The following is a 15,353-nucleotide window of genomic DNA, read 5'->3' on the forward strand; positions in this document are numbered from 1 at the left end:
GAAGGTTCTTACAGCCATCGTCGAGGATGGCGGAGCCCAGTTGGCTTGACCTCTTTAGGTGGAGAGGGTGGAAGTATCCTACCACTCGAACTCTTTACTCCAGTCCAACCATGAAAGCAACGATGAATTGGTACCCTGGGTTTGGTTCCTTGTGGACTTACGTGTGGTGTTATCACTGGAGGAAAAACAATTTCTATGGGCTTCAATACAAGCCTTTTACGTTCTGCGCGAGCCTTTCTAGCAAGTGTCTGTCTGCCACGCAACTTGTGCGTGGGTGACAAGTGAGGTGTGTGCTTCAGTACTTTAGGCAGAGCTCTGTCTGGAACGGGGCTGATAGATTCCTTCAGCAGAACACGGGTGTTAGTTTGGTTCACGTTCTTTGGTTTGACGTTACGGACTGCTTTAGACACTGAAACTTCAGCCTTATTGGTAGAGACAGTCTGACGGTGAAGGAACGCTGCATTCTTCGGCTTTATACGACCACCAGTAATATTACTTCTAGGCTGTGTTACTTTTGGTTGCTTTTTCTCCTCTTTCTTTGATTTTTCTCCAACAACGCCATCTACATCTAGTAGTCCTTCAGCTGCAGCATGAGCCAAAATGTCCTTAACAGACACATTTTCAGAAGAATCTTTCTGAAAATTTCAAAGGAAGCAACAATAAATCTAAACCACAACACAGAGCTGCAAACTCTAATCCCAGATTCCTCAGCTTTACTCCACGATTAAACTATGGTAGAATCCATCAGAAAAACTTAAGTCACTTGTGATAAATGCTAACCTAACTCTTTATTCAAGAAATTAAGAACGTGACTTTTGTGTGAAGAGGTATCTGAGCATTTTCTTTTCAGAGACTTTGCTCTCTGCAGGCCTGGAGAGGGGAGACTGAATTCTGGACTTTGTACTACGTCTCCCATATTGACTTGCTCTGTAATGTGTCTGTAAAAATGTGCATGTGTAGATATATAGAGAGAAATAGATAGACAGATATAGATATATATATATATATGTACGTGTGTGTATCAGAAATGGTTACTAAAATGCAGAAATGTTCTCAATAATATATTAACATGAATGATTTTCATTATAATGAAAATCCCTGCTCCTACCACGTAAGCAAGGAACTCTCAAACGAGATTAACTAGGAACCAGACCAACATCCAAATATGTAAAGAGAAGCAATGAGGAAAAAAACCTATTTACAGCTAGCCAAGAAGAGGGTTTCTGTAAACCAGAAATTTCAGTTTAAATTGTAAGTACACACTTTCTGCTTTGCAGAAAATCTTCATTTCCACAATCATCTAAAATTGACCATAGGAGCAATTGCTTCTGTGCATTAGAATTTGACTGAGAAATTATTCAAATCAGCTACCTGAAACAAAAGTGTTTCTTTCTCTGGAGAGAGAGAGAATATGGTAGACATGTATACAGCATGATTAACTAAAACTTATTAGCTCAGGGAGACAGCTTAAAAAATATTTTACATTGAAAAAAAAGAGGTCAATAATAGATAACTTGAAAGGCTTTTCATGTGTGATTCTCTTACTCTAATAAAATCCCCCCAAGACACAAGCTTCTTTCAAGCACTGTAATTGCAGCGTGACAGAAAGTGGTACAAATAACCAAGTAAGATCTCCTATCTTTACTTTTCAATGAAATGCTAATTAGCTCCCCCCCCTCCTCTCTTGCTGAGAAGAAGTCCTGCTCTTCTCAGACACAAGAGGAAAATGTTGATCATCAGCGATGCAAACTAGCCCTTTAAGGGATCCCTTCCTCAGGAATTGTGCCTTTTCCATTTACTCAGCAAAAGGCCCTGCCTTTCAAAGCCAGATTTGCATATGCCTTAGTTTTGGAAGGAAACCTATTTGTACCTATTTTATTAAAATTCTAATGAAGTCTTCTTAATCCTTATGGGGGGCACTGTCTGCTTGGATACTGGCAAAGCTTGGTAACACATACAGACATGACAAATAGCTTTACTAGACACCATTTATCATGAGTGATCAAGCTGTGTATTTCATTCCAAGGTGTGACAGCAGCAATGTATTTCTTCTAGCTGTTCCTAGCACTGGTGCACATCAAGAATCTGATCACAGACAGCTCCAGAAGACAAGGCACATGTTGGAAAGCTGCGCTCACTGTAAAACTCTGAAGGAGCGGCACCTTCCAACTGCTCACCTATTCTTTGTTCTCAAAAGTCAACTAAAGAACAGCTAGGAATTTTTTTTAAAATGTTCCATTTCATATATTCTTTTGTGGAAAATGGCCCTACTCTTTTTCTGTAAAACATTTTTAGATAGTAATTTTCTTAGCTTACCTCTCTTGCCAGAATAGCTAGAAAACAGCCACTGGAAATTTCTGATGGCTCCATTTTGAAAAAGAACTCAGTGGAACTCACTGAATTGGAGCAAGTATTAAAAACAGGAGGAGTAAGCCTGTAGAAAGTAATAAATTACCAGAAGATAACGTTCAAGTATATAAAAAGAAATAAACAAGGATATACTGGAAGTAACATACAAATTGTGTCTTTCAATGACAGTTTTAGAGCCTATCTTCAATTTAAGAAACTGCAATTCAAGAAAGACATAAGAACTAATCTTTTTAGAATTAATTCTGTTTTTTCCAATAAGTATAGTAACCACCAGATAACAAATATGTATGAACATAATTAACAACAATGTTCTTTCTCAGGTCTGCAATTACTGGATTATCAAGTTGTCCATAAAGTTGAGGAACGCCCTGAAAACACTGAGCAGTACAGAGAAATCGCAGAGGTGCTGACTTGAGTTATTAAGTATATGCTCATAATAAATATCTACCTAAGCTAAAAATCTTCAGTTAGAAAAAAATTACCTATTTGTAATCATTGACTGATGTTTTCTCAGATTAACAGTTTTGCCATGCATCAGTGAGGAAGGAAGAACCAGCCTTTTCTGTGTTCTCCCTGTATTCCAAGAATCCCTAGATGTTACAAACAGGCCTCAAGGACCTGGCTCATACAGCTGCTGAGGTAGTACCAAGTGGTTTCAGTACAGAAAAATGCTATCAAATGGTCCTTGTGCAATTTTTACCCCCTCCTCTTCGCACTGCTGAGGACTGTAAGATACAGCCCCTCCTCAGTACTCCACTGATCCTCTTGTTCAAAAGATGGTTATGGAGAAATGCACTCAGTATTTGTAAGCAACATCCTGATTTGGCTGGCTAGTCCATTTCTAATGGGAATCCTGCAAAACTGTTCATAAGTTTTCACTGTAATCTGGATTTTTTTTACATCCCTTGGAAGTTGGTAAAACAAACTACAGAGCTCGCATCCTCCTTGCATTACTAAATAAAACTCTATGTCCTATAACCATAGGAGATTTTTGCTTTTAAATCTGATCATTCAATGCAAAAAAAGTACTAATTTTATTTTGACTGATGTATACAGATTACTGTTACCAGGAATCCTTTAATGGATGGTCTGACCCTGAAAATTGATGCAGAAATTAACTCAGATTTCATAGGCCAAAGGGAAATGCATGAACAGTTTAGTGTCTCCTCTATACACACGTGTTCACACTGTGTACGTGCCATTATGTAAAGTAAAGCTTTACCATAAGCTGTCTGTCATACCCTTAAAGTAAGCTCAGCTTAGACAGTGGGTACGTGTTTGAAACCACCTGTATGATGTCACAGCCCTAAGAGCAGCTGTGTGACCCCAGGATCCAGCACAGCCTTATTTTGTTCGGCACCACTTCAGCACTGCAGCGTAATTCCAAAGGATATAATACACATAAGCACAACTTGTGGAAGAGGCTTCTGAAAGGCCTCAATTTTCTTGGAAAAGGAAATTATCTGTGATGATCACACAGGATGTTTTATTAGTGGCCTCTCAAAGCCACTGCTGTGAACACAGGGGCTAGTAATTCTGCAACAGTTTTTTTCGTTCTATCCTGCATTCTATTAGTCAAATAAGTTACCTAATTAATTCTAAGAAAGTGTACAAAAAACTGTCATAATTAGTACATGCATCTTAATTGGCTTGAGCTTTCACCTTAAGACAAGCTTAGTCACACTATATATTTTATTTATGGTTTCCATTATTGCTCCGTTCATTCTGGTAACCAGCAGCTTTATTGTAGCAAGAATGAGGCATGAAAACGTATGTGCATGTCAGTGAAGGAGGAACTGATTCTGGAAGTGTCATTTATGAAGTCTGATGAGTCTTCCATCACAAATTTGCTCAGGTCTGCAAAAATCCTAATGTAATTTTATTCTCCCTTACTTACCATCTGAAACTGCCTTGTATTTGAAAGTAAAAGTATAATTTGGAGGTCTGACAAGCTTCATGATGTTTCTGCAAAACACTGGACAGATTTTGTTTTGGCTTTGGGGGGAAGGGAGGTGCTCTAGACAAGGGGTAATTTTTTTCTGAAAAAAATTAAAGCTCTGGAAAAAAAAATTCTCAGAATTTTAAAAATATAAATTCTCTTGTATATATAATGAATTTATGTATTATTTGTGTTCAAATAATTCAGCGATCGTTATGCTCCATGGTCCCCCTAGAGGTCAAGACATGGCATGGCAGACGTCACAAAATTTCAAATCCCAAAGGAAAACACAGTTTACAGCAAGAGTCCGTAAATGCTTTTGGACAAGCATAGCACCATTGGCAGGACATACCCCAGCTCCATCCCATTTAGTGTAAAATCTCAAGCAGGCTGCTCCTTTCTATTGGTGATTTGCAAGGAAGATGCGTTTTGTTGTACTGTACCTTAACATTATGTGTAACATCCCTCTCTTAAAATTCTTTGGAATGGCCACAGTTAACATTTACCATTTTAATAATGCAAAATTTAAGTTTGCTGAATGCTATCTTGAACCACAGTACCTTTCCCCACGATGGCCAACTCATTAACATCATCTAAGATAATATAAAATCTAAAAATACAGTATTACTCTCCTGTGCTTTTGGCAACATAAACTCCTTTAACCTGCATCCTGTAATCAACTGTTATATCTGTGTGCAAGCAAGTGCCAACTATTTGCATTCATCTACTGTGACTGAAAGGAAAATGCAAAAAGTACCCATCAGTCTTTTAAGAACCGCTCCAGCTGGCAGGGGTGGCAGCTGACAGGCTTTAACAACATACAAAGTATACAACACACATTCTTTTTTCATATCTATTTGTTTTCACTATGATGGCACAGGATGTTCTGTTGCTGTAACCTGTTTCCCCTTAAGCCATTCACTGAATACAGGGACAAGCACTCCTACAGCAGAGGTTCTTACTCTTCTATGTTACTCTCACATTTTAAGACTGCGTTTCTTTTTCCTTTGAAACTGATGGTTCTAGGTGAGAAGTTGAGAGTTAGCAAAATGCTAACTCTTGTTAGTTATCTATCTCTTAGTTGAGATGCTAGCAAGTTCCGTGACTTCTAGTCTCCATTTTATCTTAAACTAGCTTCACCGCAATGTAATTTCCAACCAGTGATGCTTTCCTCCCCCATCCTGATTTCAGATGGGAAGGAAAATATTAGATGAAAAAGTCAAGAGGACGCTACTTGGTACTCTCATAACATCAAAAGGAATAGAATGAGAGGCAGCAAAAAACTATTTAAAATGCTAGATCTATTGCAAGACAGATCAGTCTAGGATAAGAATTATGCTACAATTTATAGTTATACTTAAATTTCCATAGACAAAACCACTCATTCCATACCTGTATGGTTGTACTTCATTTCCTTCCACTCCAGATTCCAGTGCTTTTTGCACTACAAGTTCATTTTCTTCTGGGTAAACTGAACAAGTGCAGTAAACAATAGCTTGTACTTGGTTAACTACAAAACAAACAAACATTTTCTACTGTTCAAATCACACACACAGTTGTTGACATATATATTAAAAATATATCCTCCTGCACACATTAGTATTCAATCTCTACTGTTTTTTAATATCTAAAATCTTTTCAAATATTTGCAGATTTCAGCAGAAATTCAGGGCTGCAGCCAGTCTTTTCACACAGCTACCAAAGGAGGGGAGAAGGAAGTGTCAGCGTGCAGGTGGAGTCAGACTACATTTACAACTTTTCCAAAGCAGAGCAGGACGAAGCCAGTAAGCCAGTTCTCTATACAGTGCTGAAGATTATTGTATTAATGGCTGGTGAATACTAGGACACAGATGCACCTTTAAACTTGAGAAGATAATCATTGTTTAGGGGGTTTGGTTACACACTTACTGTTAACAAATAGAGTAATCAGCGCATCTTTAACTATGTAAAACTGGTGGCATTACAAAGGAATTGATAGTACAAGGTGTTCCCAGCAATCCAAGAGCTAGCACACTTACAGTTCATTGCGTGCATCAACTCCTTAAGCTGCCTCTCAGCAAGAATACTGAGTTTATCCTCAGATACAGATCCTTGGAAAAGGTCTCTTAGCAATCCTGCATCTAAATGCAGAGTAATAAATTTATTAATGCAACTTGTATTAGTGTCTTAAAAGTTGGTTGTTTGCAGAAAATGCTTTGGTAACAGACCTGATTATTACTGGTAAAGTGGGAAGGCAGGCTTTATGTATTACAGTACTAAGGATTTGATGCTTACATGATGCTTCTTTCCCTCTTTACCTGTAATTACTACTGCCTCTTATTTGTTTCTATTTAATGAAAACTGTACAGTGAATAGACTTTACACAAAAGGTCTATTAAGGGAAAATTACATATATACTCATTGGTATCTTGAAATAAATTTTCTACCTGTAGTCTTTTTACTTTAAAAGAAAGGCTATAAACATTCTACTCCCCAGAATAACCCTCAAACTTCTTACTATTGACTTGAAATCGTCTTTACAAAACACTCTTAGTCCTTCAGGGCCACCTAGATTTTGCTTTCTTGTTAAGAATCCTAAGCTAGGCCAAATACATTCTTGCTCACTTTGTGTGGAAAAATAATCTAATTTATTTATTCTCTTCTGTATTTCTATAGTAGCCTGCATGTACATTACACATACAGAATTATTCAAGTTATTTAAGTTTTATAGTAGTTAAAATAAAAAACTAAAAGGGTATTTTATAAAATCATACCATTTACTGAACCAGCTATGATGTCCAGACCACAATACTTGAATACTATTTCTACCAGAAAGCATGAGCTAGCTATTTTATCAGAAGTTACCTTTGTGTTCACTTAAGATAAAGTCTATTGGATTGCCAACACCCAGTCCGGAGCATTGTGGCAGCAGCAAAACAACTTTTGCGTTTTGAAGTCTTGGGTCTGTTGGTTCAATCTCAGTAAAGTCTTCAAGTAACAACTGAATATCTGAAAAAAGAGGAAAACTCAACAGTTCTATGTGCAAGCAAGCCTGCCCTTTAATGGGTTGAAGGTGAAGAGAACGTGGCGTTACGGAGGCTTCAAAGAGCTATAGCCTTCCAGACCCAGCTCCTCCAGAGTATGGCCCACTGATTTGAAACAGACTGAAAGACTAGCTAGCCCTTAGCATCTTCCACTGAAAAGATTGCTAATGGGGTTCCAGAGCCTCACTGCATTCTGTTCTGATCGTGTCCTCCAGGTAGACTGACAAGTGCATGGATTTTGGATTGACACTCTCAAGCAGCTGTAAATCAGACTGGAAACTACAGCCAGTACACCAAATAAATGGACTTAAAAGTTCCCAGCTACCATCTGCACTAACCCCTATACAGTAACCACATATATGGAAAAATTCACCCTGACATTTCAGGAGCCTGCATCTATGACATGGTTAATCTGCAACCTTTGATTAACTTGATTGTAGCTGAAGAGCTCTCAGTTCACCTTGTGACAAAAAAATAAGTGGTTACTGCCCTCCCCAAGACCTCAAACAAGGGACCTCTGAATTCTCATACAATTACGCTAGCTATATTTACAGAGATCACAAACATCTATATTATGATACTTTATGCATACCAACTGTTTTAACACCTACTTTCACATCCCATGTGACTGAACAAGTCCCTCAGTTCTGCTTCTTTTGCTGAAGTCTTCACGCCACAAACAAAAATTCTGGACATGCTGTCATTTGTCAGCACTGACATATGGGCAATGGTCAGGTGGGAACCTACGTGAGCCACTATAATGTCGTCACCTGCGTTCAACAGCGCCTGTGTGGAGTGCACAGCAAGGCTGCGAGACTTATCCTAGAAACAATGACACAGAAATTAATTTGTTTCTACAAATGCCAACCTTCTCTTCCAAATTAGGAAAGCACTTCATTGTTTTCAGGGCAAACAGAAAAGGGAGGAGAAAAATTAACCACGGATAGCTGCTAATACAGAATTAAATAAAGTACAAAACCAAACATCTTATTAAGTCACTCACTAAACCTAAACAATGTAATTCTTACTAACGCATAAGAAAGCATAATGTCTATAGGTGAAAAGGATGTAAGTGTGTATCATCTCCATAAGGAGGAACTCTTATCAACAGCCAGTTCCAGAAAAGACCAACGTAAGCCACAATGTGCCAAATTCATCCTCAGAGGCAGCTTAACAGAGAAATGCAAAACTATTCACATAGCTCTTCATGATAATTCTAAGAGAAATTAAGCCCTTACACATCAAAGAGCAAAGTTCTGCTGCAATTTGAACAACACAGAGGCAGATTTGCATGCACAAAGCACAGGGACCTCTCAAGAAGAGTAAATGATCTCATACTACAGGTGATAAAGAGAAAAAGAGATATATCAAACGTTATCCCCATCAAATTACTTTACAAGGCAAAGACTGAAGATCTGGACCACAGGTACCGTGCTTTGCACCAGATCTGGCAGACACTGATGAGTGAGGTGAGGGGCGGGAAAAAAAAGTGCTAAACCTGTAAGTTCACATCAATGTCTATCCACTTACATCGTTCAAGTACCACCCTACCCCACTAGAGAGAGAGAGGTGGGAGTTTTGAGGGTTCTGTTTCCTCACTTTTATTGTTCTTCAGTAGTAATACTCAGCATTTGTTCCCGTGACCTATGGGGCTGTTATGTATAGTTCTTTGCTGTAAGACTTCTATTCAAAATACACATACTGAAATTGAATATTGAATTACTTTGTAAGTTGGCTAATAAATTTTGAGGCTATGATTTCCAGAAAACACTAAGCATCAAGTGAATATGCCCTTTGAAATGTTTCTGCTAAGTACTCAAGAATCATCAGACACTTTAGATAATTTGTGGTTGTGTGTTGTTGCACAGTTACTACAAACCACCACTCTACAATAGGAACCTCCAACCAGTCTTGCCTGGAGAGGCTAACAATGGCAAGTCAGGAAAAAGACCATTGGGGTTTCTGGAGATTTAGGGAATCACACTGCACATAATACAAAGAAGCATCATCATTCCATCACAAATATGCAGTTGAAGAGGAAGAGATAATATCAGCATACCATTATCTACTAACTGGGAGTAATACATACGGAGTTACATAGAAGCTTTCCTCACATTTTCAGAAGTGAAACTGCTTCTTTGACCATTTTTCATGTTTATTTCAACAGTTTTAAGACTAAATTTCAAACATTCTAACTTAATTGTAAGCATTAACATTTGCATTAGTAAGTGAAACAGTTTATAACCTTCTGATTAATAAAAACGACCAAAACCTTATGAGAATATGTTGCTGCCTGACTGATTTAGTAGGACAGTCACACAATACGTGACCTCATTCTAATGCAAAGCATTACTTTAGTTTGCAGACTGTATTACTCAAGCGTGACATCAACTCACCTGCAGTAAGAGTTTGCAGTCTGCAAAAAGATCTAAATTAAGCAGTTCTTCTTTAAGAGAGGAAGGAAAAACCAATACATCATGGCAATGTTGGTCCATACAGTATGTGTAACAGTCAAGGTCTGACACAGAGTCAACTCTTGTGAATCCCTTCTTCTTCAAATCCCTGAAAATGTCTTGAAGGCTGTTAACATACAACTCTGGCCATTAAATATGCAAGAGTTACTCAAGTAATATAGTTCACATTGATAATATGGATTTTTGTCTTTTATACATACAAGTTCTGGTTTGAAACAATTAAGAAATCTGATAAAATAAATTAAGGAAGAGGCTTGTGTCTCCAGAGGATGTTTCAAAGCATCAAAACAGAAATGTCCATGTGCTCAGGAGACACTGTAGCAGATTTACTGCTGGAATAGTTTAGTTCTTTCAATTGCTTTCAATTTAGCCCAGCTCACCAATGAATTTAATGGCTGATACCTGAAATAATCCTTCTATAAATGTAATAAAAGCATAAATGCTAAGGTCTGCAATTCAAATATCATGAAGATTTTAAGGTATATATACTAAGACTTGTTTGTTGAAATACAGTTTCAGACAGTGCCATAAGCTTATAGGGTACATTAAATGTAGGGTTGATGCAGCAGCTTTCTGCTCAATCTTAGTTCAGGGCTGCAAAATCACAACCAGAGTAAGACACCTATTCTGTCTTGAAGAGCCTATAACCTAAGCATAGAACACTAGTCCAAGACAATACTATAAAAACAAAATTATTGAAAACATGATAAAATGGATTACCTGTCTAACAAAACAGATATACAAGATAATCTGGTATGGTTCATGTATTAGGTAGCACAGAACTGGGAAGACCAGTGTTACATATATAGTAGTCCACCCAATATACAGACTTGAAGAAGTGTCTTTTTGTTTCAGGTTTACGCTCTCCTTACAGAATAAACGCCAGTAACAGGCATTGGATCTGTCTTAACATCCTTGCTAATGTTATGTTATGTTGCTTACAGTAATACACCCACTTTTTAAAGTTTCTCTTTCTCTGTTTTTCTTCACAGTTTAGTCACCCATATAGTTTTTTCTGACTTTATTTCCTCATTTATTTGGTGAAAGACCCACACAAGCAAAATAGTGAGAAAAACCATTTCACAACTTTGTTACAGTTTATCATAGAATCATAGAATGGTTTGGGTTGGAAGGGACCTTAAAGATCATCTAGTTTCAACCCCCCTGCCACCAGCAGGGACACCTTCCACTAGATCAGGTTGCTCAAAGCCTCATCCAGCCTGGCCTTAAACACTTCCAGGGAGGGGGCATCCACAACTTCCTTGGGCAACCTGTTCCAATGTCTCACCACCCTCACAGTGAAAAACTTCTTCCTAATATCTAATCCAAACCTCCCCTCTTTCAGCTTAAACCCATTTCCCCTTGTTCTGGCACTATCTGTCCTTATGAAAAGTCCTTCCCCAGCTTTCTTGTAGGCCCCATTCAGGTACTGGAAGGCCGCTATAAGAATACCATTATTGTAATATATAAAAACTACAAACAAACATAAGGCAAAGTCACCAGACTAAGCAGAATATACTATAAGAAACTTAAATTACTGGTAATAATATGTATATATAACCTGGAAATTCTAAAACAAGCATGTAGCAAATGGTATCACTTCATACGTAAAAATGCCAGTACTAGATGATACTTTAAAGTTTACTTTACCTGATTTTAGATGTGTTTATCCAAACACACAAAGGTAAAGCAGAAGCCCTTTGTTCCTGCTTTCGTATGCTTTCTGGTAGAATGTATTCAATTGAAAGAACACCGTGTTTGATGCGACATCTCGCTAGTGCAGCTGCCAACTTAGTCCTAGAACTACAAAACAAAAACATAATCACAAATTTAATAAGTTTTATAGATATGTACAGTAGCTATCAATATGCAATATTTCTATTACAACACTATCTTGCTCAGAAACCAAAACCAAAAGTGAGGCCTCATTTTGCAAGCTGCTACTGAAAATACAGTTACAGGACATTTTCTACCCCAGCCCATGGTAGATGCAAGGTAGTAGTACCTAGCTAAGACTGTTTTCCCTAAATGCATATGGGACTAGAATTATGACAGATGACTCTCAAATACATCAGTTCTCTCAGACAGCTTAAAAAAGGCAAATATGTTTTGGAACTGTATCAGAATTGTTTTGTATGTTTGAAGATATAAACACATATTTGTGCAGAATGAGCACTTGATGAAAGCTGAGCTCTAAATATGCACAGAAACAACACAAGTATGATGGCAACCAGGAGTCAGTTTTATTATTATTACGTGAAAATGCCACAGGAAATATTCCCAATCTTTTCTTCCCACAAGTTTTATGCATAATCTTGATACGTGATTCAAAGCAAATAAAAATTGCTGGTGAGCTACATCAGATGTCAAGGTGTATTATTTACTGCCCTACCTCCAGGAATACCTTGTATTTATGATACTAATGAACTTTCTGGGCTATTCTAAATCCAGCAGCAACACAATTTTGTCCAACAAATGCCTGTTGAGTTCATCAACGGACTGATGAAAGAAATCCTTGAACACTACTTACAATGTTTATTTTGCATATCCCCTTTTTTTGTTCCAATTACTTACAATAACAAATATCTAACAAAGTTCCATAACAGAAGTATTGCTAAATAAATGGATGTTATTCCATTCCATGAGACTCTATTACACTCATATTATGAACATTTACTATTTAATTTCTGTTCTGAAATTGTATGAAAAAAGTTTGAACAACTCCAAAATAAAATAACTTTTTCTAGCAAAATGATCCACAACAGAAAGGTGGTTTGATAGCTGTATTTTTCTTAACTACACAAATATGAAAGTTTCCCTGCAGATGAGGTTCTCATTAAATATAAAAACAAAGCCCACAAAATTTGAAGCTGAAAGACATGTGTAATACTGACAATTATAAAAAAAAAAGCACTGCTTATACAAATTCGTATTTCTGCTAATATATATCAACAAAAAAAAAGTTCTTAGTATGTATACCTGGATAGATAACGCTCTATTTTCCTAACTTCTGCTACAGGTTCCTCATCACCAAGAATCTCCCGTGCTTGAAATTTTCGGTTTTGTAGGTCATAAAGCATCACAACAAGCAAGCTGGTTAATTCATCTGGCTGCAACAAAAAAACAACTGGATAGAGAAAGTGACAGAAAGCATTCGTGCAAAGATCCATATCAAACAGCAGTCTCCCGCATGAGAGGCATTAAAAACTCCAATAAAACGCTTATTTGTGGGAATATGAAAGTAATCCCTCATGGAGAGTTAGTAAAACACTGAAGAATTTTTTAAAAACTCAAATACACAACTTAAAAGTGATTTAGCTTATTAAAATTAAAAACATTTCCATACACACAGATAATATGCTGTATCTTAACAACTTTGAATGTCATCAGAATTTAAACTCTGAAATTATTTTTAACTCCTAAAATAGTTTCTATTCAAGCTGAGCTAACAGAAACTTCTTGTTTATCAATTTGTGTCTTGTGGGATTCTTCAGTATATAACAACCAATAAGCTCAGTTACAATAACCATTCTGCAGCTGGGACTTATGTAAAATCTCCTTCCCGTGTCTAAATGTTTAAAACAGGGAGCATCTCCTTCTTAGGGACAGTAATTAACAGCACTTCAGTTACTCTTGCCTACCTCTTCTCATGAAATTTCTACAGTTCTTGTGCCTTGGAAAATTCTAACCTTCTCACAAATATGACTGAAATTAGCTAGGAAACTCAAGTTATTAGGGAAATACCATCAAACACAAAATGTGACCACATTAAGTCTTGCTCCCTTACAAAAACAAGCCAAAACTGAAATGTGTTAGATCATTTCCCTGCTTACATCCATCTCCACAAATAACAAAACATCAGTTCAAATTCATCTTGCAATTTTCAAAGGCATCAAAGACTAAACAGGAAGAAATAGCAGATTACTCTGCCAGCTCTAGATTTTCTTTTCAAGTCAGAGCACAAAAACATGTTGAGAGAGTAAACTGGCCCAATTTTTGCCAGTAGTAAGTACAATATTTGTATACAATACAGTTTGCCCAGGAAATGAAACATAGGTTCAATGCATTCTTTTGTCTGATGGGGTTCACTCCATGCTGTCCAGTTCCCAGGGACAGGAAAGGAGCGTGACTTTTTTCCCCACTCACAGAGGGACACAGGTAGGAAGGAAAACACATGGACTGGCTCACGGACAACATCACCGAGCAAGCGTTACACTGCAGTAAGCATTATGGTTCGCTCTCCTACCTTTTTTCTCTGAAGGTTTCGATTCCCAGCAGTAAGATGCAACAAGAACCTCACAAACAATGTGTATCAGTACCCTAGAGACTGATGCTTGAGGCAGTTAACTAAAAAAGACTGCAACGCATCAGTCTCAGGCTACCACATAATTCAAATGTTGTTTTACAGAATGTTGCAGAATCCCCAGAAAATATTCTGATTACATCAACTCAGAAAATACAAAATGTATTTCCTCACAAAAATGTTCACTTACTATTGACTGGCAGGGGTAAACACAACTATCTAACAATATTTCTTCAAGAAGGTCTTGATCTGAAAAAAAAAAAAGAAGAAAATACTGATAATTTACACTATGAATCGACAAGAATCTATGCAAGAAAAATAAAAACTTAAAAATCACTAAAGAAAAAGCTGCAATTTTAAACATAATGAAAATTAAGGGCAAACTCAATCACAAACAGTAACAACTCTACATAATTCCCTTACAGGAAAAAGTATAGTTTAAATGTTTGATTTCATAAAATGCTGACAACACTTTGATATATTTAAATATTTGAGGGACACGAGTGGTCCAGCAGTAACTTACAGTTTAACAAAACACTCCCCAGATCTCTGCTGTCACGAAGAACCAAAACACTTTGATTTCATGTATTTTCTCTGCTATATAATTTCTATTGGCAATTTTTGGAAAAGTTGTGTACTTACATTTCAGAGCACTGAAAGCCAGTTCATAAGATACACGCTGGGAATATTCATCTTTAAGAGTTAGCACGGGAGATAATGAGCCATCATCACCATACCGCACCAATATTCTATCCTTAGGCTTTTCCGCATGAATGCCCTGAAAAATCCGAGCTGCATTTACGTACACGGAGTCACGATAGCCATTCTTCTCAATCACAGTCACTGTTCTTTTTTCCACAGATCCTTTTTCATCTGAAGTTTTCGTTTCACTCAAGTTTGCAGTATCATTTATAACATCCTCATGTAAAGACAGCAAGTTACTTTGAGAAGCTGGCATTTTTCCAGTTGCTGATTGTGTAACAGCAAGTCACAACCCTGCTGCCTCTGCAAAAAACAAAGTTTGTACCGAATGATGACATTTTCTTTCACTAGGATGTTTCCTTTCATTTTCAGGTTTTCAGTAGAATTTACTTTCTTTTTAGGCTCTAACCCTGCAAATACATATATACGTGTATCATCTATACTTCCATCCATCTATCATCTCACAGACAGTAGAGAAGTCTTTATAATATTTTCTTACCTTATTTATTTTCACTAATGCAGATACAAAGACTGGTTACGTG

The 15,353-nt window shown here is 37.2% G+C and overlaps 1 protein-coding gene across 1 annotated transcript; it reads right to left on the reverse strand.

Moving 5' to 3' along the window:
* Positions 1-8: 8 nt before the first annotated feature.
* NSUN7 (NOP2/Sun RNA methyltransferase family member 7) lies at positions 9-15,067 on the reverse strand. The gene is made up of 11 exons (XM_010166789.1): positions 14,752-15,067; positions 14,300-14,358; positions 12,786-12,916; positions 11,457-11,609; positions 9,729-9,912; positions 7,944-8,154; positions 7,154-7,297; positions 6,328-6,429; positions 5,702-5,819; positions 2,317-2,434; positions 9-635 (listed from the first exon to the last, which is right to left on the reverse strand). Exons 1-11 carry the CDS (start codon positions 15,065-15,067, stop codon positions 9-11), a joined length of 2,163 nt encoding a protein of 720 aa, XP_010165091.1.
* Positions 15,068-15,353: the final 286 nt, after the last annotated feature.

This window comes from Antrostomus carolinensis, unplaced genomic scaffold (assembly GCF_000700745.2).
Source record: "Antrostomus carolinensis isolate BGI_N321 unplaced genomic scaffold, ASM70074v2 scaffold17714, whole genome shotgun sequence".
NCBI lineage: Eukaryota > Metazoa > Chordata > Aves > Caprimulgiformes > Caprimulgidae > Antrostomus > Antrostomus carolinensis.